The sequence below is a fragment of the Scleropages formosus genome, chromosome 6 (genome assembly GCF_900964775.1).
Source record: "Scleropages formosus chromosome 6, fSclFor1.1, whole genome shotgun sequence".
Taxonomy (NCBI): domain Eukaryota; kingdom Metazoa; phylum Chordata; class Actinopteri; order Osteoglossiformes; family Osteoglossidae; genus Scleropages; species Scleropages formosus.
In genome coordinates this window covers 15,861,182-15,889,051 of record NC_041811.1, presented here as the reverse complement: position 1 = coordinate 15,889,051, position 27,870 = coordinate 15,861,182, and the positions used below count along the sequence as shown (strand labels likewise).

The 27,870-nt window shown below is 41.3% G+C and overlaps 1 protein-coding gene across 5 annotated transcripts; it reads right to left on the bottom strand.

Moving 5' to 3' along the window:
* Nucleotides 1-263: 263 nt before the first annotated feature.
* Nucleotides 264-27,433, bottom strand: pik3r1 (phosphoinositide-3-kinase, regulatory subunit 1 (alpha)). Of its 5 annotated transcripts, XM_018744822.2 has the most exons (16): nucleotides 27,151-27,433; nucleotides 24,128-24,766; nucleotides 12,874-12,966; nucleotides 12,706-12,780; nucleotides 12,103-12,234; nucleotides 10,798-10,999; nucleotides 10,612-10,694; nucleotides 4,590-4,692; nucleotides 3,959-4,057; nucleotides 3,673-3,853; nucleotides 3,371-3,496; nucleotides 3,140-3,282; nucleotides 2,776-2,952; nucleotides 2,598-2,672; nucleotides 2,305-2,475; nucleotides 264-2,070 (listed from the first exon to the last, which is right to left on the bottom strand). In XM_018744822.2, the coding sequence occupies exons 2-16, from the start codon at nucleotides 24,456-24,458 to the stop codon at nucleotides 1,881-1,883; spliced, it is 2,181 nt and encodes a 726-aa protein (XP_018600338.1). In that variant the 5' UTR covers nucleotides 24,459-24,766; nucleotides 27,151-27,433; the 3' UTR covers nucleotides 264-1,880. The 5 variants fall into 5 exon arrangements, with proteins under 5 accessions (XP_018600338.1, XP_018600341.1, XP_018600340.1 ...); XM_018744825.2 differs by lacking the exons at nucleotides 10,612-10,694; nucleotides 10,798-10,999; nucleotides 12,103-12,234; ... (2 more) ...; nucleotides 24,128-24,766; nucleotides 27,151-27,433 and adding an exon at nucleotides 9,223-9,394; XM_018744824.2 differs by lacking the exons at nucleotides 10,612-10,694; nucleotides 10,798-10,999; nucleotides 12,103-12,234; ... (2 more) ...; nucleotides 24,128-24,766; nucleotides 27,151-27,433 and adding an exon at nucleotides 7,414-7,771.
* Nucleotides 27,434-27,870: the final 437 nt, after the last annotated feature.

Below are 27,870 nucleotides of genomic sequence, written 5' to 3'. Positions count from 1 at the left end.
CAATTTACCGTATATTGATTTGAAGACTTTATACAGTGTAATGCTGAGAACACAAAGAAAGCAAAATTCTAGTTTAGTCAAATAACATTTTCACAGCCTATTTCTGATTTTTTTCATTCCTTTGTTAGAGAAAATGGCAACCTTTAACTTAATACTGTCCCAGTGTAGAACTAATATTCAACAAGGAAAATTAAATTTCTTCAGGATGACAAATTTACATATAAAGGAAATGCAGCAGTGAAATGTGCAGTTAGAAACAAATATTCAGTGGGCATCAATTTATTTTGGTACTTTATTTTCTTCAGGTAACAGAATTTCTATATATTGGCATTGCCTCAGTTTTTACCATTAAAATTCAAGATTAATAGCCATGAATTCTCTTATCCATGTAAACAGTCATAATGGATTTTCTGATACAGAAAAATACTATGAACTAGGAATGAGAAGGTAGCATTTTTGTCTCCTAACTGATCTTGCTATTACAATTTGTTGCATTCCACACTTCAAGTCAATTTACTCTGCATTGGGGGAAATGCACAACAAAATAATTATCCTGTAATCCTGGCAATTGTGATCACCAGGGTACTGAATCCATCAGGCATGCACCCAGTAATGTTACGATATTCAAACTACAGCTAAAACTCATCCTTTGTTCAGAACTGTAAAACTTCAGAAATGAGTTGTCTGGAGTAAAATAGGGGTGGCTCTCCTAAAACAATCTGATACTCAATTAAGCAGCTTACAAATCCTCAATAGGCTCTGCCTAGGAGAAAAAGAAGTAAAAATGAGAAAAGCTTTACAGTGGAGTTCAGACTAGTCACTGAAAAAATTACATGGTAAAGTAAGCTAATCCTCTATTTTATTTAAAACCGAGGCCAATTTCTTTGCCATTTTGACACTTAAAATATCACCACCTTGGACACAGACATGACATAAAAAAAAAACTAAGCAATAAAAACAAGCTTATATTATGGACAGCCACATGTAAAGTTAACAGCTTTGAGGAAATACAGAATTGCATAGCAGAAATAGCAAAATAAAAAGGATCTGAACATTTTTTTGGTACTGTACTATTGGTTTAAATCACTTTATTCTCCTCAAAATATGTACAATGAATGACTCACTATGTCCATTATGTCCTGCTTGTATATTTTGCATGTCCAGAGTGAAGATAAGGTTCAAGTTTGCATGATAATGCTTCCAGATAAAGAAAAAGAAAAAGCTGCTATCTTGCAATGAGTGTCCTCGTTGATGCAACACTTGTACAGGAAACTATCGTTTTGTGGAAAAGTGCCTTCTTGCTACATTTATCAGCTGATCCAAGACACACTAAATGAACACTTGAATGTAAATCAACTATCCCAAAACTGGAAAAGTTCAGAATCGTGAGTTTTGGTCACGAACACGCTCACACGCTGGGAGACAGGTGAGAAATAAAAATACAAAAGGGCATGGCGAACTGTACAAAAGACGCACCCTGGGGTTATCAGCATTTGACATTCCAGCTGGTAAAGCTTTGAAAACAGCAAGCACCGTTAAGAAAAGGCCTCTATGTCTTCCTCTTTAGAGATAGACCAGCAGTTTTCGGATGATTGTGCTTTTCCAGCAAAAGCACAAACGAGGGAAAGGAGAGAGAGAGGGGAAGGGAGGGGAGAAGAGAGGGGGGGGAGGAGAAAGAAAAAAAAAAAAAAAAAAAAAAAAAAAAAAACTACATTCACTTCTCAGCACCTCGCATGGAGTCCCTTGCTGAGATGTCTCAACTTCTCTGGTAAGTCTGAAGAAACAGCGTTTGCGCTTCTTTCCAAGCCCAGAGTGTAGGCCATCTCGCTTCTCATGAGATGCGTCTCCCGTGGTGAATCCAGAGTTATTTCAGGGGGTGCTCACCGCCTCTGGTGCGCATAGACTGGGTATGCTAGCGTGACATTCAGAGAGTCATTGTGCTGTACAAGGGATGTGTGCTGGTAGTGGAGGACCAGTTCTTTCAAGGAGCTGTACAGGTTGTAGGGCTCTGCAAAACCATACCCTGTGGGTGTCTTGTTGATGACACAGTGCTTTACTTCACCATCGACACTGCGGGGGGGAAGAGGGGGGGGAAAAAAAAAAAAAAAAAAAAAAAAATCCATCAAACATCAATCTATAAGTAAGGCTAAAACAAGACATTTCCTAGAGCAAAAGATTCATCTTAAGAATGTGTTCCTTTAGGGGTCCCTTATACCTAATGCAGTGTAGACCTTAAGAACATGTCCATCTATACACCATTTGTCCTCTGCTCATAAGAGTGATTCCAAACAATGAGACACGTACACTACGCTGCAGGCATAGCAACCGGCCTTGCTACTGTCCCGGACCAGGAATGTGCCGTCCCTCTTTCCCCGGAGCAAAGCCTCAGCCTGGATTCGGTTGATATTGCCCAGTTTCCAAGTGCGTTCATCATGATGTGGAAGGTCTTCGTCGTCATCCACCATAGAGTACTGGCTGTAATGAGGGAAATCAAGGAAAAATTAAAGGTGGCTGCTATCAGACCAATAACTGCAGGGACTGCTTGCTACATACCATTTGATAAAGTAAAATTAATAAAAACATGCCAAGATACATACTCTTCTGTGTTCTCATTCTTGATTCCAAGCCACTCATTCAGTTTCTTCTGCCGGACGCCCTTCTGCGTCAACCACCTGCAACAGAGCATTGAGATATTTAATAACCAAGAAAAACGGCCGCCAAGCACTGGCTTCCGTAGAAATATAAGCAAAGGCTACAGGAAGGCTGAGGGCTTACATTAGATATTGGTCTCTGGTTTTGCGAAGCTGGATGAGGTCTGGTTTGATGCTGTTCATCTTTTTGTCGATCTCTCTATAGTCAGCCGCCTGCTTCTTCAGGTCTTCCTCAAGACGGCGTTTGCTGTCCACTATCTCACTAATCCGTGACTTGAGCTTTTCATAGTTCACCATGATCCTGGCAAAGGACATAAAAACATTGCCATTAATTTAAAATCTGACAACACACACAAAGGGCTTGTCTCTTCAAGAGCAACAAATAATATTTTAAGAACAAAACCATTATGGAGAAAAGCCCAAAAGATTTTCCTTAAACATGTCATGATCAATTCAAAAAATGGTTATCCGCACAGCTGCAAATTTACCTCTGAATCTCCTTTTCATTGCCTTCCCTCTTGAATTTTTCGATGTACTCCTTACTGTAGCGCTCCTGTGTTTGGCACTGTTCTTCAAATATTTTGATTGTTTCATTGAAGGCTTCAATAGCTGTCCTTTTCATTTGAATTTCCTAAGGTTGAAAAGGCTGATGTAAAGTCACAATTTCCCATACAAGCAGCAGAGGTGCTACTGATAAACTGTTAAGATCAAAAGCTTGCCTGCGATGTCCTTGTGTACTCCTCATACAGTCTGTCGTACTCTTTATTCTTCTCCTGGTATTGTAGGTGGTACTCATGCAGCTTCTTCCCCACGGCTTCAATGTTGTCTTCTTTCACCACTTGATCCTGAGGGACATGAACCATGTTGTCAAAACTGTAGATTCAATGACATACTATAGTTCATACAACTGCAGTGATGATCAGATTTTTAAAAATCCTTTTTCAACAAGTGTTTTTAGCAATCTGACAAAGACAATGAATACAACAAAACATGTCTTTGTCCAATCTGTATGATTACTTACCTGCTGGTGCTTTGACACTGGATACTGTAGTTTCACATCAAGCTTGGGATTGTACTGGGCCAAGGACTCATGTCTGTAGTGATTTATGAGCTCAACCACAGAGTTGAAAGTGAGTGGGTCTGAGAAACCGTACTTCCCGTCCCGATGAAATATTTTGATAAGTTTGTTGTTGCCCCCTTTTCTGTAAAACAGACAACATGTACAAATACCTTTTTAGGTTACTGAACACAAGACGTTTTTCTTGTAAGAAACAAAATTGTGAGATGGGGGAAGATTAAAAAAATACCTCAGTGTTAAAGTGTAGTCTCCATGCATTTTTGTTGAGGCGTCTCGGACCAAAAATGTACCGTCCGCTGTATCTCTCAGCTTCTCATTCACCTCCTCCCTGTAAACCAAGAGAAGATTGTGCAACAAAACTAAGTAAAACATAATTAGTTAGCAAGATATTACATAGCCTATATTTTGTAAACTGTTGTGACAACTACTACGTTAAGCAGATAAAAATTGTATACTAGTCTTTAAAAGAAAAACCCGTGCAACATAAATGCATAACCCTACATATCAGATGCAGCTGCAGTAAAACTGAAAACCACCGCCTAGGATTCTGAGAAAAATTACTGTACACATACAACACAGGGTGAAGCGGGAAGTCGGAGACAAGGTGACAATGCCATTCTAATGATCATGTCAGTGCCTTCATGTCTACTTGTAACAGCTGTACTGCTGTATGATAAGCAATGTTAAAACATACTCCTAACCACTTCCCTAGCTTTGCAAATTCTACCAAGTATACACCAGCAAACTACATCTCTCGTGTGGTGTCACATTCTCTTGCTTCAGTGTTTCTTATAGCATTTTCATGACCACTGCAAATACAGGGCAATTCATTTTCATGTTCTTAGAGGTGTGTAACTTGCCTTGAGATATCTCCCCAGTACCATTCAGCATCTTGCAGTGCCATGTTGTTGTTCATACCGTTGTTTGTGATGGGGGTTGGCTTCGGTGGTTTTGGAGGTAGGGCTGCAGAAACAGAAGATTTCATACTTTCAAGTGATTCAAAATGTGACACGGCCACACATTTACAGTAGTAAAATATATACACTAAACAGCACTGTTACAGCCCCAGCACTATCTACCACACTCCACAAATCTGCTTGATTAAGGTTCAAGAAATATTACTGCTCCACAACTATGGGAAGGGCTATTTGAAGACATAAGAAATGCATTTCGCTGAGGGTGGAGAGAGCCTATTCTTTCACCATCCCACATCATGGCATGATGCAGCCATAAATCACAGCGGAGAGTAAGCCCCATCTGTTGCCTGCTTAACACACAGCTCTCTGCTAACATTCCACAGCATAATTATGAGTCCATCTCACTAAAATTAACAGCAGCACTAATGCTAATATTGACATAACGTAATGACAGTCACGCAGCCACACAAAACAAGTGAGGGTAAATGTACAAAACTTGTGCCAAACACTAGTTTAGTTCTGCAATTGAAGTCCCTTAAAACAAAACACCCCACAATGGTTTTAAAAATATTCCTTAATTTTAAAAAAAAAAAAAAAAAAAAAAAAAAAAAGCATCCTTTGAGTTAGTGTATGTAAATAACATTGGAGCACATTTTTTAAAACCTTTATATCACACAAAGGCCCCCCACATGCAGAAAATGGAACTGATGAACTCAATGTGCTCATCACATCAATGGCATTTACCTGCAGGGTCAAAATCTGCGAGGAGTGTGAAGCAGTGGAAGCGGCAAGCTATTTTTAACAGATCTATGCTCCTTTGTCTGCTTTGGTCATTCTGCGCTATCTCTGAAACGCAGCCTGCAGTACGCACCTCGCAAAGGTTGCGTTTAACAGCGAACAGCTGCGTCGACACAGAAAATTCTCGCAATGCTTCCCATTTATTTAACACGAGCACATGCAAACAAACTTCACAGGCAAGACACAATCAACTGCCACAGAAAAGACCTGCCTAGTTACCCCTGTGCAGTTGGGCATTAGCACTATGACTACAGCGTTCAAGAATCAGGCACAACACGATCCTCTAATCAGACAACTCAGACGCCAGCTGTGCAGCTGCTTTGGTTGCCAGCAGGAAATGAAGCCCCAAAGACCAGTAAAGAACGCAGCATTACCTGGATGATCCATTTCTATGTAAAACAGAAGCTCCGTCCCAAGACCAAGTTCACATTTTTGACACTCTACCTCCAGGTCACTCATGATCACTGCAGTGTTACACATCAGCGCAGGGCAGCAAAAACTGTGACTTGACAATCAGACGCGGTGGGAGGCAAGGAACCCCGTTCCTTTGTACAGCTGTCTTAGTATTCATTTTAAAAGCTACGGAGGACAAGCTCGGAAATGTGTTACATCACTTACCTCGGCCAATTGGGCAGCACTATTGTCACCAGACCACTCCCGCCTCACTGCCTACTGCTGCATCTTCCATTTCCTCTGAGCAATGATGTCATTTTGAAAGATCACTGACTTCTTTCTCACTTGCTTTCCTTGTTCACTTACAACGCATGCACATGCTTCCTCTCTGCCCTCACTTCTCGTCCAGCTGCATGCAAAACCAGCACCAAAGCCAGACAGGAAAATGTTTGAAGTTACGTACAACGAACCAGTCTCTGTCTGGGATAGATATAAGTCAATAATATGGAAAACATGATTCAGCCAAAGTGGAGGGGGGGAGAGAGAAAAAAAAAAGAAAAAAAAAAACTGCAACCTGTCTCTCTGTGCTCTCTCATTCTAGAGCTCTCTCGGAGTCTGGCAGGTTCATAGCACCCCTCCCCTCGTTGCACTGCACTCGTCTAGTCCGTCCCACTGCTGGCACCCAGACAAAAGCTGCTCTGTCACTATCGGCACGTAGGCCGGTACGTCTAATGCGCGGCCAGGTCAGCGCCAGAGCTCTAAAATACTGCTGTAATCCCAGAGTGTGACACTTAGGAAATCCAGAAGCCAGAGGCCTCAAAATAGCTCCAGTTCCCAGTAGATTAAAAAAGGATGGGGGAACACAGTAGTTATCCTCTCTTCTGACAGAGGCTGGAAAAAAAAGCCCCCCCAAACACAAAGTTACAAAACAAAAAAAAAAAAACAAAAAAAAAAAAAACAAACTTTCTTCTAAAACTACTGAATGGTTGACTTGATAGCCTCAGGTTTTATTCTGATTTATCAAAACCAAATGTTCAAATCAAATGTTTATTATAGTACTAATATAATTGAAAAACACGAAGGCGCAAAACAAGTCACGCTGCATTATTAGATGAATTTAGCTAAAATGGTATATTTAGCCCTCCTGAAAAATATCTTCATGATGTGTTTATGAAACACCCATTTCATAAAGTTAAAAAGATTACAAGTTAGTCTAATCCAAGCATTCCTAAAATGTTCTGGTGTCTTCAGAAAGTAAGTTCCAAATGGACAGTTGTGGTCCAGTATCCCCACGTGTGCCTACATACACACAGAGGTTAACTTGATATAAATGCCGGGGGGGGAGTACCTTCTGTCAGCAAGTCACCCTCAAATTAACGAAGAATCCAAAACGTGCTCCATAACAGCTCCCTTGAACAGATCGAACGCTAAAAATCAATGAGCTCGTCTCCCCGCTTAGTGCATTAGCCACATCACACCAACTCAGTGCAGTTATTTCCATTTCTAATTTACCGCAAACTTATTCAAAATAGTGTAAAGTTGAGCTAAAGTTTTTCCAGTTTCCCCGTTTACTTACATTGTAAGTTGTGCATCTTCCGTAAAACTTAGTAGGAAAAAAAAAAAAAAGATCACCAGGTTTTGGAGAGGGGGGGATCTACATGTAATCAGTAGTCCTGTGTCTCAGGTTTCCTCACGGAAGGGTTTTTGGTCTTAGTTCTTACATATTAATGCATAGCTTCCTCTATGAAATCCCAGTAATCCACAGGAGCAACAGGTGCTACGTGCGAGCAGAGAGAAGACGTCCCACAAATTAATGACACAGCCACCCGGTTCATCCGCACTCCACTTCCAGAGGGAAGCTCCTCATGGTTAATGATTACACGGCCAGACCAGTCTGAAAGCCAGCCCTCACGCCGCACTCTTCTGCTGCACTCACGGCGGCTCGATCTTATGATTAACTTTTGAACTGCTCCAAATATTTGCTGAGCTGGACACTTTGGGTGAGGAGAGGTAGGCGCGGCGGTTGTGGTGTTTGGGGGCAGGAGGCAGAACCGCCAGCAGAGAGTGGGGGAGGAATGGAGTCCTCAGAAGCGAAAACTGTCGTCGACTAACAAGTGCTCACTGTGGAGCAGACAGAGTTACAGCCAACCCAGTCCAAGCCAGCCTCGTTGTGACTTAAAATAGACTCCAGTAACTGGGCCCTTACATGCATGCTCAGACAAGTGCACACGCAGACTTTTGGGTTGAGTTCTAACACACCAGGTTTTACAGAGCATTTGAAAGTCAAACAGATGGCCTCCAAGCTGCCTTGCACAGGAAGGAGCGGGGCCCATTCAGCAGATTATCGAATAAAAGCTCGCCTTGTGACTGGGCTCACCTCGCCAAGCCACCCCACCCCGCTTGCCTGCAGGTGTGAATTACTGACAACTGAGCCCAGCCCACGCCAGGGGATGGCATAAATAAGCCCTAGCAGGTAATAAAACCTTTAACTAGTCAGCCGGCAGACCCAGGCCCCTGAGGAGGGCGAAGAAAGAGCTTTAACGGGGCCTTGTAAAAGCACAACCAGCGTGCATGCATGCGCACACATATACATGCCATTTCTCTCAATCCTGCGGTTGTCTGTCCCAAGTGACTGCTGAGACAGCTTCTAGAGGTCGACATTATGCCGCTGAAATATGAGGTTATGTTTAGCATCTTACATTTATGTCCAGCACAAAGTGACCAACAAATCCAAACGGTCCATGTGAACTCATTCACCTTTTTTGAAAGCTTGAGAAATACTTCTGTTTAAAGCAACCACAGTAAAAGACTAACAAATCCACTAGATTTTCCCATTAGGAAATTTTCCCTTCAGCTGCAGTTCATGCGTTAACTTTCTGCAAAAATTGTCATAAATGCATTTTTGTATAGCAGACTTAATGGCAATTTAAGGACCTGACAACTGTTGCACACTTAAGCAATCAGACACAGAGGCTTGGATAGTTCTACAGTAAAGCCCCCCCAACTGCAAACCCTAACCAATGCACTACATGCTGTCTCAGAAGTTTTCCATTGGAAAAGGCCAATGCCAACACAAAAGCATTTCACTTTTTCAAAAGAGCACAGGTGACAAACTAATTTCCACCTCTTTGTAAAAAGCCTTTATTGTGCAGTTTTCTCCCACGTACAAAATTCTGTAACCAGTCAGCCAGACTTAATCCCATCATTTTGTGCAAGCCTGTGGCAGTGAAATTATCACTTTATGTATTAGTTTGATTTTCAGAAAGTAACATTTGCAGAAACTCAGCAAAATGCACTGTGAAAGGAATATAAAGCTTAAAATGCAGAGATCTAATATTCTATTACTTGAAACAGATATGAAAAGAAACCCTCCAAGAAGTCTTACCCTTGACTCCATTATCTTAAAGTAGCACAGTTTAAGCTTTGCAGATTAGCAAACCAAAACCCTTAACAGAGAAATTCAACCTTCGATTCCAAACTAAATCTTCATCTGCAGCTCTGAGAAGTTGAATACACTGAAGATTACAAGCATGTAAACAGTTCTGCTCCTTTTTGCTCAATTAAAGTGTAACACTAAACAAACACTCGTCATTTGGTCACTTTAATACACCACGTGGGCTTCCATTTACTGCAAAGGCAACCTTTTACCCCTTGGCAAGAAGTGGAAACACAGAATGTTCTTTCGCCGTATCTCAAACTCATATGTGCAGGAACTCCAAGTTCCAAAACACAACTACGGTATTAGTTCCATTTTTGTCCCGAGCCAGTCACTTAATGGACGCTAGCTGGACACGTTTTACCTGTAACATGAATGTAAATACTTATACAAAACAACCTTGATGAAAAGTTACGTAATCATCAGAATCGTGAATCAAAGCAGTTCCACTTTAACATCTTCATATTGTACCATGTATATTAAAAAAAGTTAAATTCATGTAAGACATTAGGGCTGAAAAGATTCCACGAATAACGATTAATTGAAACCCTCTATTCAAACTTTCTGCCTCAAGGACTCATCAGTATATCTTTTAAGGATGTCACTGTGGATCAGCGAACAGTGGCGTGTATGGATGCTAATTCCTGTGGCACCAAGAGCTGAACTTAACCAACTTACATTATAAATAATTTGTTGCATTACTTTCTACTCTAACTAGAACTTGTAATAAAATGCAATATTTATTAGTTTTAACCTTAAAGTACAACCACAAACTAACTTGAATTATAATTTAGTTATTTGACTGCAGTACATGTGTGTTCTTTGAAACTTGAAATTTAATATGGCCTCTGATGGCTAAAAAGGTTTAGCTTGCACTTGACTTTTTTCATTGAAATATACCACATAATACACACACGTTGATTTTTATAAAATGAAACAAAATATTTGTTCCTTTTACGAAACTTCCTGTAATTTTGCATATTTCCTATTGCTGTTTAATAAAATGTAAAAGTATCTTACCCGATTAACTGAACTGTCACGATAATCAGTACAGTACTCAATAGTTACAGCACAATATTCGTTAATACAAAAATAATTGACAGTTTCAGTACTGCAAAAAAATTTCCTTTACAGACTGGTACCTTGGATGTGTATGTGGCTAAATGTTCTATCTACAGCTGGGAGCATGAAGATGTATGTATGTGTGGTGGGGTTACTGCTCCATAGCAACCACAAGGAGTCTGTGTCAAAAGTTTTGTGGCTATGAGTTGCTTTGTTGCAAAAATAAGAATTGAAACAGATTTACAAAATATACAGTGCAAAATTCAGGACAATTACCTGGAGCAACCTGGCTTTCATTCCATTCACTGGTGATCAAGACTTCCATGATCCTGATATTGGAATCTGGGCTTGGCTCACAACTGCAATGGTTAAAACAGGAGGAAAAAAAATTCAACTTCTAAATTTACAATTTCACTCTTTGCATAGTTTTCACCATCAGCTACACACACCACTGTATCATACCTGGATGTTTGATGTCGGAAGAGAAGGGGACTGAAAATCTCTCCCAGGATGCGGGCGCTCAGCAGGTTCTTGGCTGTGTTCTGGCACACTCTGCAGAAGTGCTTGATCAGGCAGTGGAGTGTCAGCCAGTACTGGGCTGGCAGGATGGGTGAGCGGGCAATCCTGCGCAGCAGCTGCCCACACTCTTCGGGGTTCTGCACCTCTGTTAAAGGGAGATAATGGGGGGGGGGTCACAGAAATTCAGCATCAGTAACAAGTCTCCTAAAAAAAAATTCTGATGCATGAAATGTCTCAGTCTCCACCGCTGATCAGTCAGTTCATTTTAGTGAAATGGCAGAGCTGGGTACACACACACAATCTGCAGCCAGGTGGAAAATTATGCACACTGTTTCAGCCACAGAGAAACTGTGAGGTGACGGTGGCTCAGAGCAAGGTACATGAACAGGTGATTGGCTGACTTCAGATGCAGGAGATAGCTTCACAGCCTGGTTTTTAGTTCCGATTAACCACAGATATCCTGTTTCTTGCCACGTGACAGCTTACAAGTGCCTCAGCTGAACAGGAAAGATCTGCTCTCTTGCTAGGAAAGTCACTTTAAAAAGTTGCTTAACTATTTAAGTTACTATTTTATTGAAAGTGACATACTTCTGGGCATCTTCATATTTATACAGTTTGGTATCAGAATAAGTATCTTAAGGATGCTACAACAGCAGTAAGGAGTGAAACTTGAACCAATAGCCTTCAGGTTAAAAGGTCATATCCTCGACCATTTAATTAGCTATTGCCCCAAGTCAAGTGAATTCATGCTTTATGTTACATACATGTTCAAAATTACAGCAGTTTAGGTCAGTTTATGGTTTCAAGCTCCTTTAAGCCACTGACTTGGAGTGATTCTTGTAAGACAGGTGGCTTAACACATACTTGAACACATTAACTGTATAAACAAAACAGCACCACTGGTACGAAGTAACAAATTGCTGCAGACATTTGAAGATTAATGTCAATACACTTGTAGTAAATAAAAGTATGTAGCAGAATTTATCTACATGGCTAGCCCATTCACTGCTAATGCTGTGGCAGTTATTGCACTTTTCCAAGGATGACACACAGCTATAAAGAGCTGCACTGTTAGCACATCTTCCCTTCATCGTCTGCCTTCACACCAGGTCCAACAGCACCCTCACGTGGTTGCTCATGGACTAAATCATGGCTTATGCCCCAAAAAAAAAAAAAAAAAAAAAAAAAAAAAAAAAAAAACTGGAGGTAATTCAGAACAACCCAATATGCAGACTATTTATTGCTTACCTTGAACAACATCCACCATTTCACTGTAGATTGATGTATGGACCACAGGATGGGGCAGGTCTAGCAAGTACCTCCTGAGGCCATCACAGAGAACCTGGAGGTCCAGTTGATCCAGCTCCGCACATGGGGAATCTGATTGCAGCGGTGCACATGTGTTAGCTCAGACACTTGCTTTACACACATGGCCTCTCTCAACCAATGGTATCCTAGCTGTCAGGAAGCATAACTGATGTCTTTAAAACCTCACAAGACAAGCTTTGGACAGGTAACAAGCCTTACAGGGAACCATACAGAAGCAATACTACATATTTACATTTATTCATGTAGCTGATGCTTTTCTCCAAAGCAACCTACAATGTTAAGCTACTTACAATTATTTACCCATATATACAGCTGGGTCATTTTTTACTGCAGCAATTTAAGTACCTTGCTCGAGAGACCTGCGACCTTTGGGTTCAAAGGCAAGAGTTCTAACTACTACACTACCAGATGTCCATACAGAGTAATACTTACACTTCAGACAGCCTTGAAATTTAAAATTAATATCTAAAAAGACACAACACAGTACATGTATCTAGAACATGTTTTGGACATGGAGCTCACCACTTTCAAAGCACTGCCTGACATCCAGTCCATTCCCTGCTGTGAACGTCCTGTACAATGTTGGACACTCCAAACCTTAAGGCAAATAAACAGCACATTAATACGCTCACTTTAAACTCCTTAAAGCAAAGTTTCAGAGGTGCAGAAACGTGGACTTCCAGCACAAACCTTTCTTCTCAATGGCCTCCAGCAGTTTGACCAGCATGAAGGGTGCCATCTCTGGGGGCGCAAACTGCTCCGTCAGGTCCTGAAGGGTAGCACCTGTGGACAGGCAAGAGGTGGAAAGATCAGTTCCCTGTGACACTACATGACACCCAGCAGCTTGCTTAGCATGCCCCGAAAACTAGCAGTCCCACCACTCTTTCCAAAACAGCATTCCAGTCTGGGGCAATGCGAGACTTAAAATACTCACAGAAGGGGTGGGATTGACCTGTACCAACATTCCCTTTCTAACCTGTCTGGTTCTCCAGCTGTAGCTGCATCTGTTGCGATTTAATGTGCTTTCTTATCTCAATGAAACTGTCTATAACAGGTTAGGTGTGTGTGGCAAATTTGGTATGTCTTTCTCACTCCATGTCTCATACAGGGCTGCAGGAAAGTAGCAGCACGCCAAGAATGCAAAGTCAATCTAAACTGATTAAATGCTGGGGACTGGGCCCTGTGAGCCAATCCAAACATCGAGTGTTTCTCAGACACCCTTTTCAATTTTGCTAAAGGGCAAAAAAGAATGGGGAAAAGCACCTGGATTCAGCCTTATTCACTTTCATAGACGGGCACACACATTTACACACAGCGAGGAGAGCTTACTAGTGAGCATTTTTCACATTGAGTAGGTTTCTGAGATATTTCTGAAGTAGATCTTGCTAATGAAAAGGCTTCCAATGCCATCACAAGATCAGAGAGGCAGTCACAATGAGAGGTATTCACTGAAGCACAGTATGGACCAGGGGTGTGCCATCAAGAGACACGAGTCAGATTGTTGGTTATGCAAGGAACCACTAATAACTAAACAGTTGGCAAGTTTGGGGCTAGGTTTCTCAGATCTGAATGCCACAGAAGCAGACATGAAAGAACCAGAGCCTGGTGGATTCTTTATTTGGACTGTGTGAAGCAGTATTATGCCAAGAGTTTTTTTCCTCAGAATCAAAACTGTAAAGGTACTGTTTCATTTAAGTTATGAATGAAGACACTTTTCAAAAGTTTAAAATGCTCCCTTTCTGATGCAGCACTAGGACAGCACAGAAAAGGGAAAGAAAAACACAGCTTTTAGTTGTAGTACTAGGAAAAAATTAAAATATTTATACAATTTTTGCCTTTTGAAATATTAACTTTGGAAAGGAATGTCCATATGGCTAAATTAATCAGTGATTTATTATTCTGTAAAAATGACTTAAATTTTGGTTTAGACAATCTTATTACCATACCCCTGTGTAAACCCATTCATTAAAACCAATCTAAGAGGATAAGTTGAACAGTCTAGATAGTTACAGCCTGAGTTATGAAAGAGTGTGAAAATTTTAAGACTTGTTTAGTGACTACATGAAAACTGCACAACTGGAAAACAAAACTGCTCAAAAAAAGTTACCCTTAGTTTTAAAAGTGATGTAAAATGTATACAAAAAAGCAATATACAATTGAAATGCTATATATAATTTGATTAATAACCCGTTACATCCCTGTACAGGTTTCTGATGTGCTTTGTCATTCCTTTGTGTTTGGATATTTTTGCTTCCTGTACAGGTCCATTTGCACAATGTCATAATACTAATTTAAAAAGACAAACTTACATAATGCATGTTATGCTAGTGGATGTGAGATTGCCATTGTTGCTGTGGCTGACTTTCCCTTGAGAGAAGGGGAAGATGTAAGACTCCCAGAAAGGGCAATATTCCACATCTAGTGAACAGGCCAAAGGCTGGAAAGAGGATTAAGGCTCGTTCTGCTCTTCATGCATTGGCCAGAGATGCCTTTTGTGGGCTCCATATGCCTTCAGAAATGTAAGTTCCAGGAAGCTTGTGTTTATGTACATCAGCTAATGCCATCCTTTGAGTGACAGGGAGGGGAATGGGATCAAATTGCTTCTCAGTAACACCAGGCGACTCGATAGTCCTTCACTGGATTGGAGTTAGATTGAATAACACCCGAGGGGGGGGGGGAGAGAAAGAAGGGGCAAAATGTCTCAACTGATCAAGTAACCATTTCCTTGAAAGGCTGGAGCACTGACATGGGATCAAATAGACAAAGAGGATCCTTGTAGTGGCTAGTCCCCAGGCTGAAGACTGGAAAGATACGGGTGATTAATCCTGAGGTGGACAGGCACTTTGACAGATCCACTCCCTCCTTCAATCTCTGCCTATGTTTAGAGTTTCTCCTTCTTTGTCTGAGGCAGATGTTGCACACAGACATGTCTATGGCTAAATGTTTAACCATTAAACTTGTTCTTCTGAAATCAAAAGAACACACAGTCTCGTATTTGATACATTAAGATTTTTCTGCATTCTGATGAGTTTTGTGGTGGGAGGGATATCACCCACTTTCGAAACAATAACAAAAAGGACAAAATCCAGAAGAGGATAGGCCCTAATTCATCCAATCACTTGACTGCAGCAGCACTCTGCACCAGTAGGGCAGCAACTCCACACCAGATTTGTGAAAATCACTGTTGCCCTAGCAACAGACGAGAAAACTGTCCCCACACTCAAGCCTACACAGGCATGTACCTTGAGGATCAGCACCCATCTTTATAGGGACGAGACACTATCAGGCCTCTGGATTCTGCAAGTTGAGTTAAGCAAGTTCTGAAAATTGTTGTGGAAAGGTCTCAAATGCAGACAGTGCGTCTGAACCAGCTGAACATCAGTCTGTAGCCAGGGAACAGAGAGGGGGGTTACTAAATATAAGGTATGCTGAAGTAAAAATAGTAAAGAGCCACTCACAACCTTCAGTCACAGGAACTCCTACATGTACAAAAGTTATTTCTAATGATTAATCACGTGGGCTTTTAATCTGGAGGTTGCTGGTTCAAACTCTATTCCACACTACTGCTGTAGTACCCTTGAGAAGTACTTTAAATTACTCCAGGAAAAATAGTGAGCTGTATAGATATGTCTAGGCATACAAGCATCAGCTAAGCAATTCACTGATCACTGCTGTGGAAAATGTCAGGATTATGACATGTTACTGCAATTCCAGCATACCCAAAGTAGTAATTTCAGAAGTATGCAAATACAACTTTATTGAAAAAACCAAGCACATCTTTCCAAATTAAGAACACGGCATGTAGCAACCAGTTACAAGAAGTAAGTGCTGGTATTGCATACAAGGCGAATAATGCTGATTCAGATTTACAACGAAAGCAGAACATTACTTTCGACATGCTAAAATGGAGTTACAACCATTTTATGTATGAAAGAGTGTCTCCCTCTACAGACAGTACAGGGCACAACACATTCTGGAATGAACCTGTTCCCTGTTGCAGTCAGGTTTCTTTAAAAACAATGGGCAAGACAACGTTTCTGAAAGGACACTTTAGATGCTTTCCCACATGTGTATTTGTTCAAAATATTTTAAATCATGTAGAAAGTGATATGCTACTGATAAGATTTGCAGCATAATTTAAAAATGAAATCCAATAAAAGCACAATTTTACAAAAAAGAAAATATGACTATTCAGGTGTCATTTACCTGCGATTTTAGAAACCACCTCAATACTATAACCTTGAAGAAAACGGGTGTGAATTTGTCACAAGTCCAGGAGTTTGTGCACACACCTAGATGCACTTTCTCTTTTTGGAAAGCTAAATTTGTTTTCTGGTTGGACGTAACAAGTACAACATTTCTACATGAATCCAGGTCATTCCCATTTATTTGGGGAGGACAAAAATAAGTCAATATCCAATTCATCATTATTTTCCCGGGCCAACAAATTACTGTACTCGGATAACGATTGATGGGATGAGGGTGGATAGGGCGTTTTTGCTGCTCTAGCAGATCCTGCAGCCTCCCTACTGCCTCACCCTAGCTTGTCTGAGTCAAAGATGGATGCGCCCAATCAACAGTAGTCCAGACCACCTCATGCTGCTCAGATTTACTGGGAGAAATGAAGCCCAAAAAAAAGCTGTAAAGGTTCCCCAGTCCCATCCACTTCCATTGTTACATAACAACCTCGCAGCGTTCTTCCCAGAAAAAGGTAAAATTTAATGCCTGGCAGTGTGCATTTCACATACAGCCGAACTTCTCCTGCAATGTGTTTCTAATCCACCAGACAGACATGCTTTGCCTCAAGTAAGATTTGCCAATTTGGACTTCAACCTCTTGAGGCGATCAAGTAATGAAATGCACTTGTGTGAGCTCTCACGCACACAGTTATCATAAAACGGGTATTTTTTTCCAGCAAGAACACTGTCGGTACACATTCTTTACTTCTATTTAAGAGACCAAAGCCAACACTATTTTCACCTAAAAGAAATTCTTCAAAGTTCTCACAGTGGACATGCAAACATTTCTTGGCCCTTATGCAGAGGTTCATGTACCCTGAACAGAATCCCACAGCTGTGTCCACTTTTGCTGTTTAGTAGTGCCAAAGTGTCACAACCACCCCATAACAGCAAATCTATAGGTATTTATCCTTGAATAGATTGTTTGCAAAGTTCTGTCTAAATCCTCCAAGGATGTTTTAAAGTAAGGGAGAGCCAGACCAACTGCAAGGCTAGATTTATTTGCCACTGTGTGAAATGGCAAAGTTGGAGAAGTAGGGGTGCCTCTGTTTCAAACACCAAAAATAAAATGGTACCCTTGAGCATAACTAACAGAATTGCTTCTCTATTCTGGTGTTCTGAAATAGATAATGTGGCAGAAGTAAACTTTCAGAGTTGCGCTAGGTATAGAAGTTTGGTGAGAATGCAACAAAAATAGTGTATTACTGCTGCTGTTAAGATTAAGCTTTTATGAGCCATGTGCCCTATAAAAACAGGCCTTTCCATTATCCTGATGTGATGTAAATGTTAACTCCTGCAACATAAGTATGCAAGTGAGCTTAAACATTTTCTACAGGACAAGCCTGAACATATTGGAAAAGACAGCCATCCCAAACAATGTTGCAGAGTGACATGTGTGTTGACGGGGATACACTCAGTAAGTGTCATTTGTAAAACCTGTAATATGGAATCTTATTCAGCACAGCAAGGGAACATCAAGAGTTTACACTAAAACTTTTTTTAAAAAAAGGCACAAGCAGCTGTTTCAACGTAGACAAGGTGGGCTGAATTCCATGAGGCATGCAACTGCAGTGTGGTGTGTTGAGAGGCCATTCTCCTTAATCGCAGTGTGGAAATAAGCACGGCCAGGGAACCCTGCCGGTGGTCTCCTTCCCTGTGTGCCGTGCAGTTTCCCAGAATGCCAACTCAAGTTCTCCAAGTCAGGTGTAATTACCAATTCCAGCATCTAAGACCTAAAGCCTTCATAAATGCTCTTCTTTACTCATGAAAAACAGTGTGTTACCATGTGTGTATGGGGAACTGAACAGAAACGCTATTTTTTTTTTTTTTTTTTTTTTTTTAAAATAACGTAACCATCCAACAACATAATGGAAGCTCTATCAGTTACGGTATTTACTACTTTACTTGGGCCAGACAAACCTTGAGGACTCCTGCCACGTTTGCAGTTTCCCTGCACTGAGGCAGAAAGAGGGAGCAGGACATGGAAGAAAGACTGCCACACTTACAGAAAATGGCTGAAGCCCATGTAAGGAGCAGGGTGAGGGGGAGGAAGCTCTCCATTTCTGTTTTGTGACATACTCAGACTCACTTTCACAAACTGAATGCCTTTTCATTTTCGTGACACCGGGGTTCAGTTGTACAGCACAGGTCCGATGACCTAATTTCCCACACGAGTTGGGGAGTCACATCAGGGACATTATAAAGCAGCCATTCAGGAGGACTCAGAGTGGCCGTTTGTTATGCTCGTGCATTGTGGCCCGAGTTACCATGATCAGCACTATGGACAATTGTACTGATTCATCACAATGGCAAATCAGCCCACTTTGCACAAAACAGCCTTTCCCTGCTCACCCCCCTCACCTGCCCCCACATCAAATGTTTCACAAAACACATATTTAAACACACCCCCCCCCCCAAACAACTGCCCAGCACCCAGTTAGCAAATGCACACATCCTTTGTGGAGCAAGCAACAGCTCCATGCTCCTCAGTGTAGCACGCATCAGGCCAAGCTCTAAAGGGGCCCACAACGGGAGACAACATTATCTCAAACTCCAGCTATGCACCCCTCACTCTTGCCCTCTCTAGGAGGCTCCTCCCCTTTGGTGGGGGTAGCTGCATCTCACTCGCACACACGCAGCTGAGATACAGCACGGAACACCACATAGAAAAATCCCAGCACAACTGAGCCGTTCACTTTTCGGTAGGACTGCGGACTGTGCGCGCTGGACAGCTGAACCTGTGCTCCCTTTGCTAACGCCACCTTCTTCTGGAATGAACAGACAACAATGACAGCAAACGTTTCAATTCTTATTTTGAGTTTCAGCAAAATGTGCAGCATTTCTTCACAGAAGCAGGTTTATCATCACTATAGCAAAATTTATAGCATGACTGTGGCAGTTGTGTGGTCTAACACATTGCAAATCCAGATGCAAAAAACTCCCCCCTCTGCCATGGTGGTTTGCGCCTTGAGGTGCTTCATATCAGATCGAGATGAATAACCATGCCAAAAGGAAAACACTTGTTACATAATTATTAAAAAAAAAAAGTAACTTAAGGCTTTTAGATTTTGTAGCAAACTATAACCAAGTTATGTATGCTGGTTATTAAACATGCATTAGTTCCGGTGTTAAACACATCTGGGTTGCACATATATGAAACTACTAGTCTTACAAAACATTTTACAAATACAAAACAAGGAAGCTCACATCTCTCACTGTGATAAGCAAATGAAAAGTAGAATTAAATTCCATAATTTTCTTTTTCTAAACTCCATTTCCTGCAATGCACCCCAACATGTAAACATGGCAACTCAAACATCCATAGATGAGCATCTTTAAATAGAAGGATCAAATATTTTCTGAAGCAAGATGCAGCATGCACTTCAAGCCCAGAACACCCAGTCACTTTAATGAAACCGCGATGGAATTTAAACCACATGCAGATTTAGAAAACTTCATTTTAACAGCGTATCTGTTAAGAAAAAGCTGGAAAAGTTCTGGAATAGTTTTACTTGCATCACACACAGCAAGTTGTTTTTAAGAAATCTTGGTGAAAGTAGTAAATTCACCAGTTTTCAAGTGAAATAAGCTTGCATTAAATAAGCTCAACAAAGAGATTCTAAAAAGAATTAGCCATTTAAGAAGTCTCAAAGCTCAAATTGTGGAATTTTACAGCCACAAAGGTGTACCATTTGGAAGGACAATGAGTTTCCATTTAATAAAGGATAACAATACCAAACAAATGTAAGACACCATACCTCGAGGTAGGCTGACGCACAGCAGAAACGGTATTATAATCACCAGTTTGAATACAGCCTTCCATCTCCAAACTTCAGGCACCAAAAGGTATGCCGCTATAAAATCAGCATAATGCAAACCATTGCAAAATGTAAACTTTAAAATGACCTTTAAAGGGACAGCTGAATTTGTTCATGACTCACTATCTACTATTATAGTTCAAGTCAAATTCATGGTGTCACACTATCAGGTCCAGAGACTAGCTAAGGAAATCCATTTCCAAAAAACAGAGGCCCATGTAAGAGGCCCCAATGAGGAACAGAGCAGCACAACCCCTAGAAGCCATGACCCTCTGGAATTCTTCCTCAGCCCTCACATCTGCTGTCCTGAAGTCAATCCCCCATGGTTCAGTGTGCTCCCCCCCAACTCTTCCTCAAGCCAACCCAAGGAACATTATCAAAACACAGGGACACTGGAGGAAAAGGGGGAGAGATAGACAGATGGGGGGGTGAGAGAGATCTGCCAGAGCCTTCAATGGCTGGCAATAAATCACAAACATTGTGAAGCAGCAGGAATTCAGCACTCAGCCCCCAGTTCCAGGGCCCCTTGGCCAAAGGGAAATCTGGGCTCCTTTCTCCTCCCAGCTCTGCTCCCCCACATGGGCTCTGGGCCCAGTGTTAGACCTGGGAATCTGCTGCACATGCTAAATGTTGTATCCATTAATTCTGAAGTGGGTTAGCTATATGGCTAACACATTACTAGGTTGTGAGGAAGCCCACATGACAAGAAAAATACTTAAAGTCTAAGCTGGTCTACAGCTTTTCTGAAAAGCACTGGCAGTAGCAAATGAGTCAAGACAGTTCTTCACGAGTGCTACATATGACACGCTTCAGCTTTTGTGCTGACGTGCTGTCACACTTTTTTTTTTTTATTGAGTAGGCTATAAAGAGGCACCTAGTAACATTAAATGTAAAAATATTCTAAGGGTAAAGAAAATATTTTCCAAAACACCCATAAGCAGATTAATAGTACTTTTTAATTGTTACTTTAAATGTCTGCTAAATGAATCGATGTAATTACTTTAAATGATACACCAATGAAATGCTTCTCAAAATGACAAGAAAAATTCTTGCTGTTATGTATTGTATTTCTGTTCAATTATGTATGCAAAGTGTGTTGTAAATGCTTTTAACCGAAATTAAATTCTTGTATTCACTTTTATTCTAATGGTCCACAGAGGAAAGGCTTTCACAGTGTGGTTTTGGGCCCACACATCCTTCCAGGGTGGCCAGGACAAAATGTGGTTTGGGGCCTGGACAGTCTACAGGAATGCTGCATCACCCTTCCACAAGAGTCAACCTCCCAACACCCTCCACTGTTCACACTAATCTGACAGAGCAAGAAAACTTTCATAGGCATCTTTCCAATAAATGCCCAAAACTGTGGGTCCTAATCATTTCTCTGCTAATATAGTTCTCATGCAAGATAGAAAAACTTAACTGGAGCACTGTTGCCCTGGAAGGTAATTTTCTCACCAATTGGGAAAGAATGCTGGTATGTTTGTAGGAGGTACTGTGCTGTAAGCTTTGCTCAATGTTTCCACAAAATTTAAAGACCAATTTCTCAGTGTAAAGTAGACTTTGGTCCTTTGTGTGACAAGTAGGGTCTGGAAAAATACCACTGGAGATGCAAATTATTCTGCCTAAAGTAAACACAATTTTATCTTATACAGCTAAAACAAAGAACAGTGGAACCAGTGTCACATCAGGCTGGTACTGTGCGTGTTGAGACTACAATAAAGCAGTCTGGAAGGCTGCCAAGGGATTGTACTGCACTGTGGGTTAGCGGGGCCCAGGGTGCAGTAATCATGCTACATCGGCTCTTAGTAGGTTCCTTTCTTCCACAGGGAGTAAGGAAATAACGTGTTATAGTAATCTAAAATTGATGGTAGCAAATGGAGACAGTTTCACAGGATTTCACTGTACACTGATGGTCACAAATGCTAACTCTGGCAATCAACAAAGTATGTAGTCCCTGAATTTCCTAAAGAATCAACTGCATCCATGTTCACAAGTCCTGAATAAATGTATGCACCAAACTCATTTTGGCTAAAATAACATCTACTCGCTACAAACTTAAGATGCTACACAAAGCAGAATGAATCAAAAAGGTTGTTATATTTAACTGTTAGTGTCAGTAGGAAATAAAATGTAGTACACGAAGTACCTAATGGTTACCTATAGCTGCTATACATTTACTCCCGGTTTCATTAAATGTCCATATACTTAATCATAGCTCAAAACTGTTCCTACAAACGGATCCAAATTTAAAAACCAAACAAAATAAACATTCCTCAGCTCAAGTGATATAAGGTGGGCTTGCATTTTCAGTGTTTAGAGAATATTTACTAATCACTTTGGCGACTGGAATTATATCTACTTCATGCCAGAAATCCTGGCCCTATCTTCCAAGTTCTTATCTTGTTCTCAAGGTAAAAGTGTGGAGATTTCAACACTCAATATAACCATTATGGGCTATCAGACTTCCTTAAAGGTTTAAATCCTTTAAGAAACTGCCAAATTCACTTGACCTTAACTTTAGAAGGCTTAACTACAAATAGTTGCTCATTCCCAAATTAAAAATTTCAATTGTCACCTTAAGCAAAATTGTCAGGCTCTTCAATTTCTGTTATTTCTTTCAAAACCTGTTACCACTAGAGAGTAGGACTACAATTAAAAGGGAGCTTGTCCACTAATGGACACTGGACTTCCAGAATTTCTATACTTTTTTTTTTTTTTAAAAACTGACACAAAGTTGGGGGAGACTATAAACGGAAGGGTAAGAATCTAATGGTTATAAGACCACTGTAATAAATGTTTATTATAGTAACTGTCACTCAGGGTTATAACATTTTTAAATGTTACTGTAACAGATTCTGACCTACTAAAAACAGTAATTGGCATAATAGAAATTTGTTCTAGGCATCTATGCAAAACAGGTTAACTGAATTTTATTTCTTCATATTTATTAAACTACTCTATCATTTATTAAAGTATTCAGTATCTTATTGCAACTTTCTACATACTTTTTGCCATTGCAGATTTTTTTTTAGTTTTGCTATTTGTGATACTGTAATGCCAACTAAAAATCAGCTAATTTCTGAAAAACAGTTCCCCAGTTTATATTCAGATGCACTTTTTAATCATGCATTTAATTTTTGTTAGTTCTGCTTCTTGGACTGACCATTCATACCGAGTACAGACATGTATGGTATAGTCTAGTTGCAGATGAGACGGAGTCTGTTTGATTGCATTTTGTTCACAGAAAAACTATACACATAGCAAAACTCAAGCCATCAAAAGAGGAAGTAGGAAATCAGGGTGTACCAGTGCAAACCGTCATTAAAAATAGATAGCCCATACCAAATAAGCTGAACCATGCATTTCCGTTTAGTGTTAGTGCAGCGAGCAGCTTGCTCGAAGCACTAAAAGGACAGCAGCAAGAAACTGGGCATTTGAAGGATATCCATTCACAGTTGTGCTTTCAAGTTTGAACCAGAATTTCTTAAGCATTTCACATAAAATGAACAGATTGTTAAGTATGGAAAATCTGCATAGCTTGGTTTAAATTCTATGTAACCAATAAAAACTGAACACTGCAGACTAACAGGAGGGAACATGTATATCTGACTTTACCTGACCGGGATGTTTTGGTATGTACTACATTTAACGGTTAGATTAAAGTTTCAATGAATCTGAAAAACTAAATTTCTAAGAGCATTAAGCTGTGCAAAACATATATAGAAAAGTACATTTAAGAAATACTGTTTGCACAGTAAGCTACTAAAGAGGAAAAGAATTCAACAGCGACCATGAACTCCAGCATTTCATATCTGACTACTGAAAGGATCCAGTTTTGAGTACAGACTGGGGAGGTGTCAAGAGAATAGGATGCTGTGCTATACTCACCCTGCTCCATGTCAGAGTCTGCTCTGGCTGGGCTTGGTGCCACAGGCAGCGGTCTGGGGGGCCTTGGTTTTGGTGTTGGGGGTGAAATCTTCTTTCTTCCAATGTATTCAACATACGTTCCAGGGAAGTCACCCTTTTCCTGCGTGGTCTCATTAAAGCCAGGCAACCAGCCGATCTCCTCAGGCCTCTCCTCAAATCCATCACCGTACCCGAGGCCCAACAGCGCACCCTTGTTTACAATTAGTATGTCCCCAACGTGCAAATCAATGTCCTCTTCTCTCTCCTTCTTATAGTCATAAAGCGCTCTGTACTGGTATCCTTCCGCGCTCATTGTGATGAATTTCTTACTCTATCACCCCAAAAACACTAAACGCAGAGACGAATTGTGTTTTTTTCCTAATTAGAAACACCACTTTGTGCTGATATTTGGACAAATATCGTCACACAAAAATGTACCAAATTTTTAATTCAAGTTCTTTATTGTTCTTCTGAGAACTGGTAGTAAGTGGCCTTCATTTCCTTAGATGTTCAGCGATTGGGTTAAAGTTCTGTAAGCAGCCGCACCTTTATGGTGCCTGTGACATAGTGTGCCCATCTGTCTTGCGGCTGATGCAGCAACACGGAGATGGCACCCCTGACCTGAAACAGAACAGAAATCATTCACAACACATTAAACAAGTGGTGAAGGATCTGGAGAAGTAGCTCACAAGAATAAACAGAGAACCTAGGCCGCACCTATAATTTGATCCGCTTAAGCCTAGATTCTGTATCCAGCACCAGCCTACAAACCTATGAGAGCTGTGACCTCTCTGCACTCCAAAGACCAACCTTGCAATGGACCTTCAGATTAGTTTAAAATGGAAATCAATGTCCCCTTTTTAACTTCTTTGCAATGCAACATGCAGCACACTTTTCCAGATGGGAATACACTTCATCTTTATACAAAAAAAAAAAAAAAAAAAATTACCAAAACATATCCTAATCTGTCAAACTTCAGCTGTACAGTTCTTGGAAAGATGCTTAAAAACCACTGTGAATGCATAGATTAAATATAGTATTAACTTAATGTGAGCTATACATATTCATTTGGCAACTTTGCTATGCATCAAATACTATAAATATTTCTCCAATTCTGCTCTTTTCTAAAATCACCACTCACCGCAATTTAAACAGACTAGATTTGGAATTTCTAGACAAAATTACAACTCTCTTGTAACATGTTAAAGGGGAACACTAGTGTCAGTCAGTCTTCATTATAGTAATATTAAGGCATTCAGTAAGAACGTTAGCATAAAATTACTGTAATGTCACAGTTAAAATACTAATTGCATGTACTGTTAACAGTAATATGAAATTAATTGTTCTGCGATATACAAGCAACCACCAAAGTTGTATAATTTGGTTTTGTGATAAGTCCTTAAAATGGTGGTCATTTTACATTTTTAGGGTTACGGATCAGTACAACTGCTTCATCGAAAAAAAAATTTAAACTTAACCACTGGGATTTAAGTAGATATATATTTGGTGTTGAAATTACCAATTCAACTCTGTTCTTTCTGATTATCAGCACCTTTTTGCAGAAATGTCCACCTGCCAAAAACTAAAACATCCAAGATAACTATTTTGGCAAGTTAAGATGAATCCCACTAATATTCTGATGAGTGAGAACGGCTAGTCAAACCAGCGCACATTTACACAATTCCTTTTTTAAACTTTTTGTTATGCGAATCATACAGCGAAGCACGCAGGCAGCTTCAGCTGGAGTGGATAACCAAGGCAAAGTCTGGGAGAGTTAATGTGGTCCACAGGAATGACTGGGGGGGGGGGGGAGAGAGAGTTGATGTATCTCCTGATGTTTGAAGAAAGCTTAAAGTGCCAACCCTAGTAACCGTTTCAAACTTTACTGAGTATTACAGACAATATTTTTGGTACCTGACGAGCTGTACCTCCAGTGGCATTAGAGACCCTGACTGCTGGGTTCCCAGTCTTTAAAGCTCTGGGAAGTCAGTGGAGATGGAGCCTCGTCCTCTCCTCTCCAATCCGCATGGCTCTTCAGTCAGTGCCAAACGGTTCCAACTCATCCTGGCCTCTGTGTGTGTGTGTGAGGTGGCTGCGAGTTACAATGAAACCCCTCTGAGCCCACGGCCTGGAGTCTGGACGTGTCTGACAAGCCTTCACACAGAACACTCACTGCCACCGGACAAGCTGTTGCCTCACACGGTAACCAGCGCGCACATGATCATGAGCTGTACAAGTGTAGTGTACAACACCGCACCAGTCTGCAACTAGTTAGGCGTGCGTGTGGCGATGACTACGAACCAGCCCCAGCCAGTCAGTCAGTGTGACGATTGAAAGCGCTTTAGTCCAGACGCCTCCGCAGCTCATACTGGAGAACTACAGTCTGAGTCACGAAACGCGACTTACTAACAATACAGTCACGCTGTGTGGCCACATTCTACGCGTTTTTAAGATCAAATGTGTTTTGGTGCGGGAACTAAACAAACGGACGGCCGGCTCACCGTTCCGTTCGTCGACTCTGAGTCTGACCGAGTCTGGCCGTCCAACAACACGGCGGGAGGAAAGACTCGGCGCTCCGGGGAAGCAGAACAGACGTGAGCGCGCGTGCTAAGCTACAATTCCGCTAGTATTTACTCAAAACTCAACCACAGTTGAGTTGCACGCTACACACAGTAGTATTTACGATAGGATTTTTCATATTTTCTTGTCACTGGAGGTGAGCAGCAGGCCGCAGAAAGCAGCCGCGGAACACAATGTACTCAACGTCTGCTCAGCTGTTCCCCCTTTGCTTTGCCTTTGGTCCGCTCCGTTAGCATGTTAGCTACTCCGTCTGGCCAAAGTTACGGCCAGAAAATGCCGAATAACGCCAAACTACACCGCATTAGACTGCACCGTGTTGGACAAGCCACCTACCAACTGCAAACTTTGCAGCAAAGGACTCGAAGGAAGGCCCGTTTGGGGAAATAAATATGTTAGAAGTTTCAGGCAAAGAGACGGCGACTCACTTGGCACGCGAGGGGGCCCCGCACGAGCGACGGGACGTTTCCTCTTCCCGAACCGCTCTCTCTCTCCAACTGCAGAATAACCTCTCCAACTGCAACAGAACGCTCCAGTCACACAGCTTTTAGCCGTCGGATGAGGTCCGAGCTGTGAAACATAAGGCCTTCTTTCGATAACTAAAAAGAGAGGGGGGGACTTGCTTTCGGCTCCTGCTATCCCAAAAAGCTCTACCCGTTTTCAACACCCGAACACAACGCCGTCTGCGCAAAACCTCAAGCCTGAACTCCCAAGAAAGAGACGGATGCACACAGAGGCATGTCAATCAAGGTACGTCACCGACGAACCACGCCCACTCAAGCGCACGCCACGCACACAGACCACGCCCTCAAAGCAGGAGTCCGCCGAGCCTCGGGAGAACGTGCTCGACGGGCTCCGTGGTGTGAGTTGGTTCGGTGTGTTCGTAGGGTCGCTGCGCGTGTGTGAACCACATTGGTATATATAGGTCAAAGTAAAAATGCAGTTTGCAGTTATGAGTATTATATGTGAGAGCACGGTTATTTGCTCGTCTAAACTTTTAACGATTTAATTTTGGAATCCTGCGCGGCTGCTTCACATGATCATGCTGCGACGTGAGTGAAGAACGAAAGAATAAATTGCCTTCATAAGTACAGTAGTCTACTGTAGACTACAGACCACTCATTTCCCACGGCCGAGGCTCGAAGCGA

Bases quoted from the DNA above. Each gene is read 5' to 3' on its own strand.
- pik3r1 (XM_018744822.2), bottom strand. From the start codon at position 24,458: ATGAGCGCGGAAGGATACCAGTACAGAGCGCTTTATGACTATAAGAAG. The intron at 12,967-24,127 runs GTGAGTATAGCA...GCCTGTCCACAG, and splicing joins AGACTCTGACATGGAGCAGG to GTGCTACCCTTCAGGACCTG. The intron at 4,693-10,611 runs GTAATTGTCCTG...CTGTTTCTGCAG, and splicing joins TGAAAGCCAGGTTGCTCCAG to CCCTACCTCCAAAACCACCG.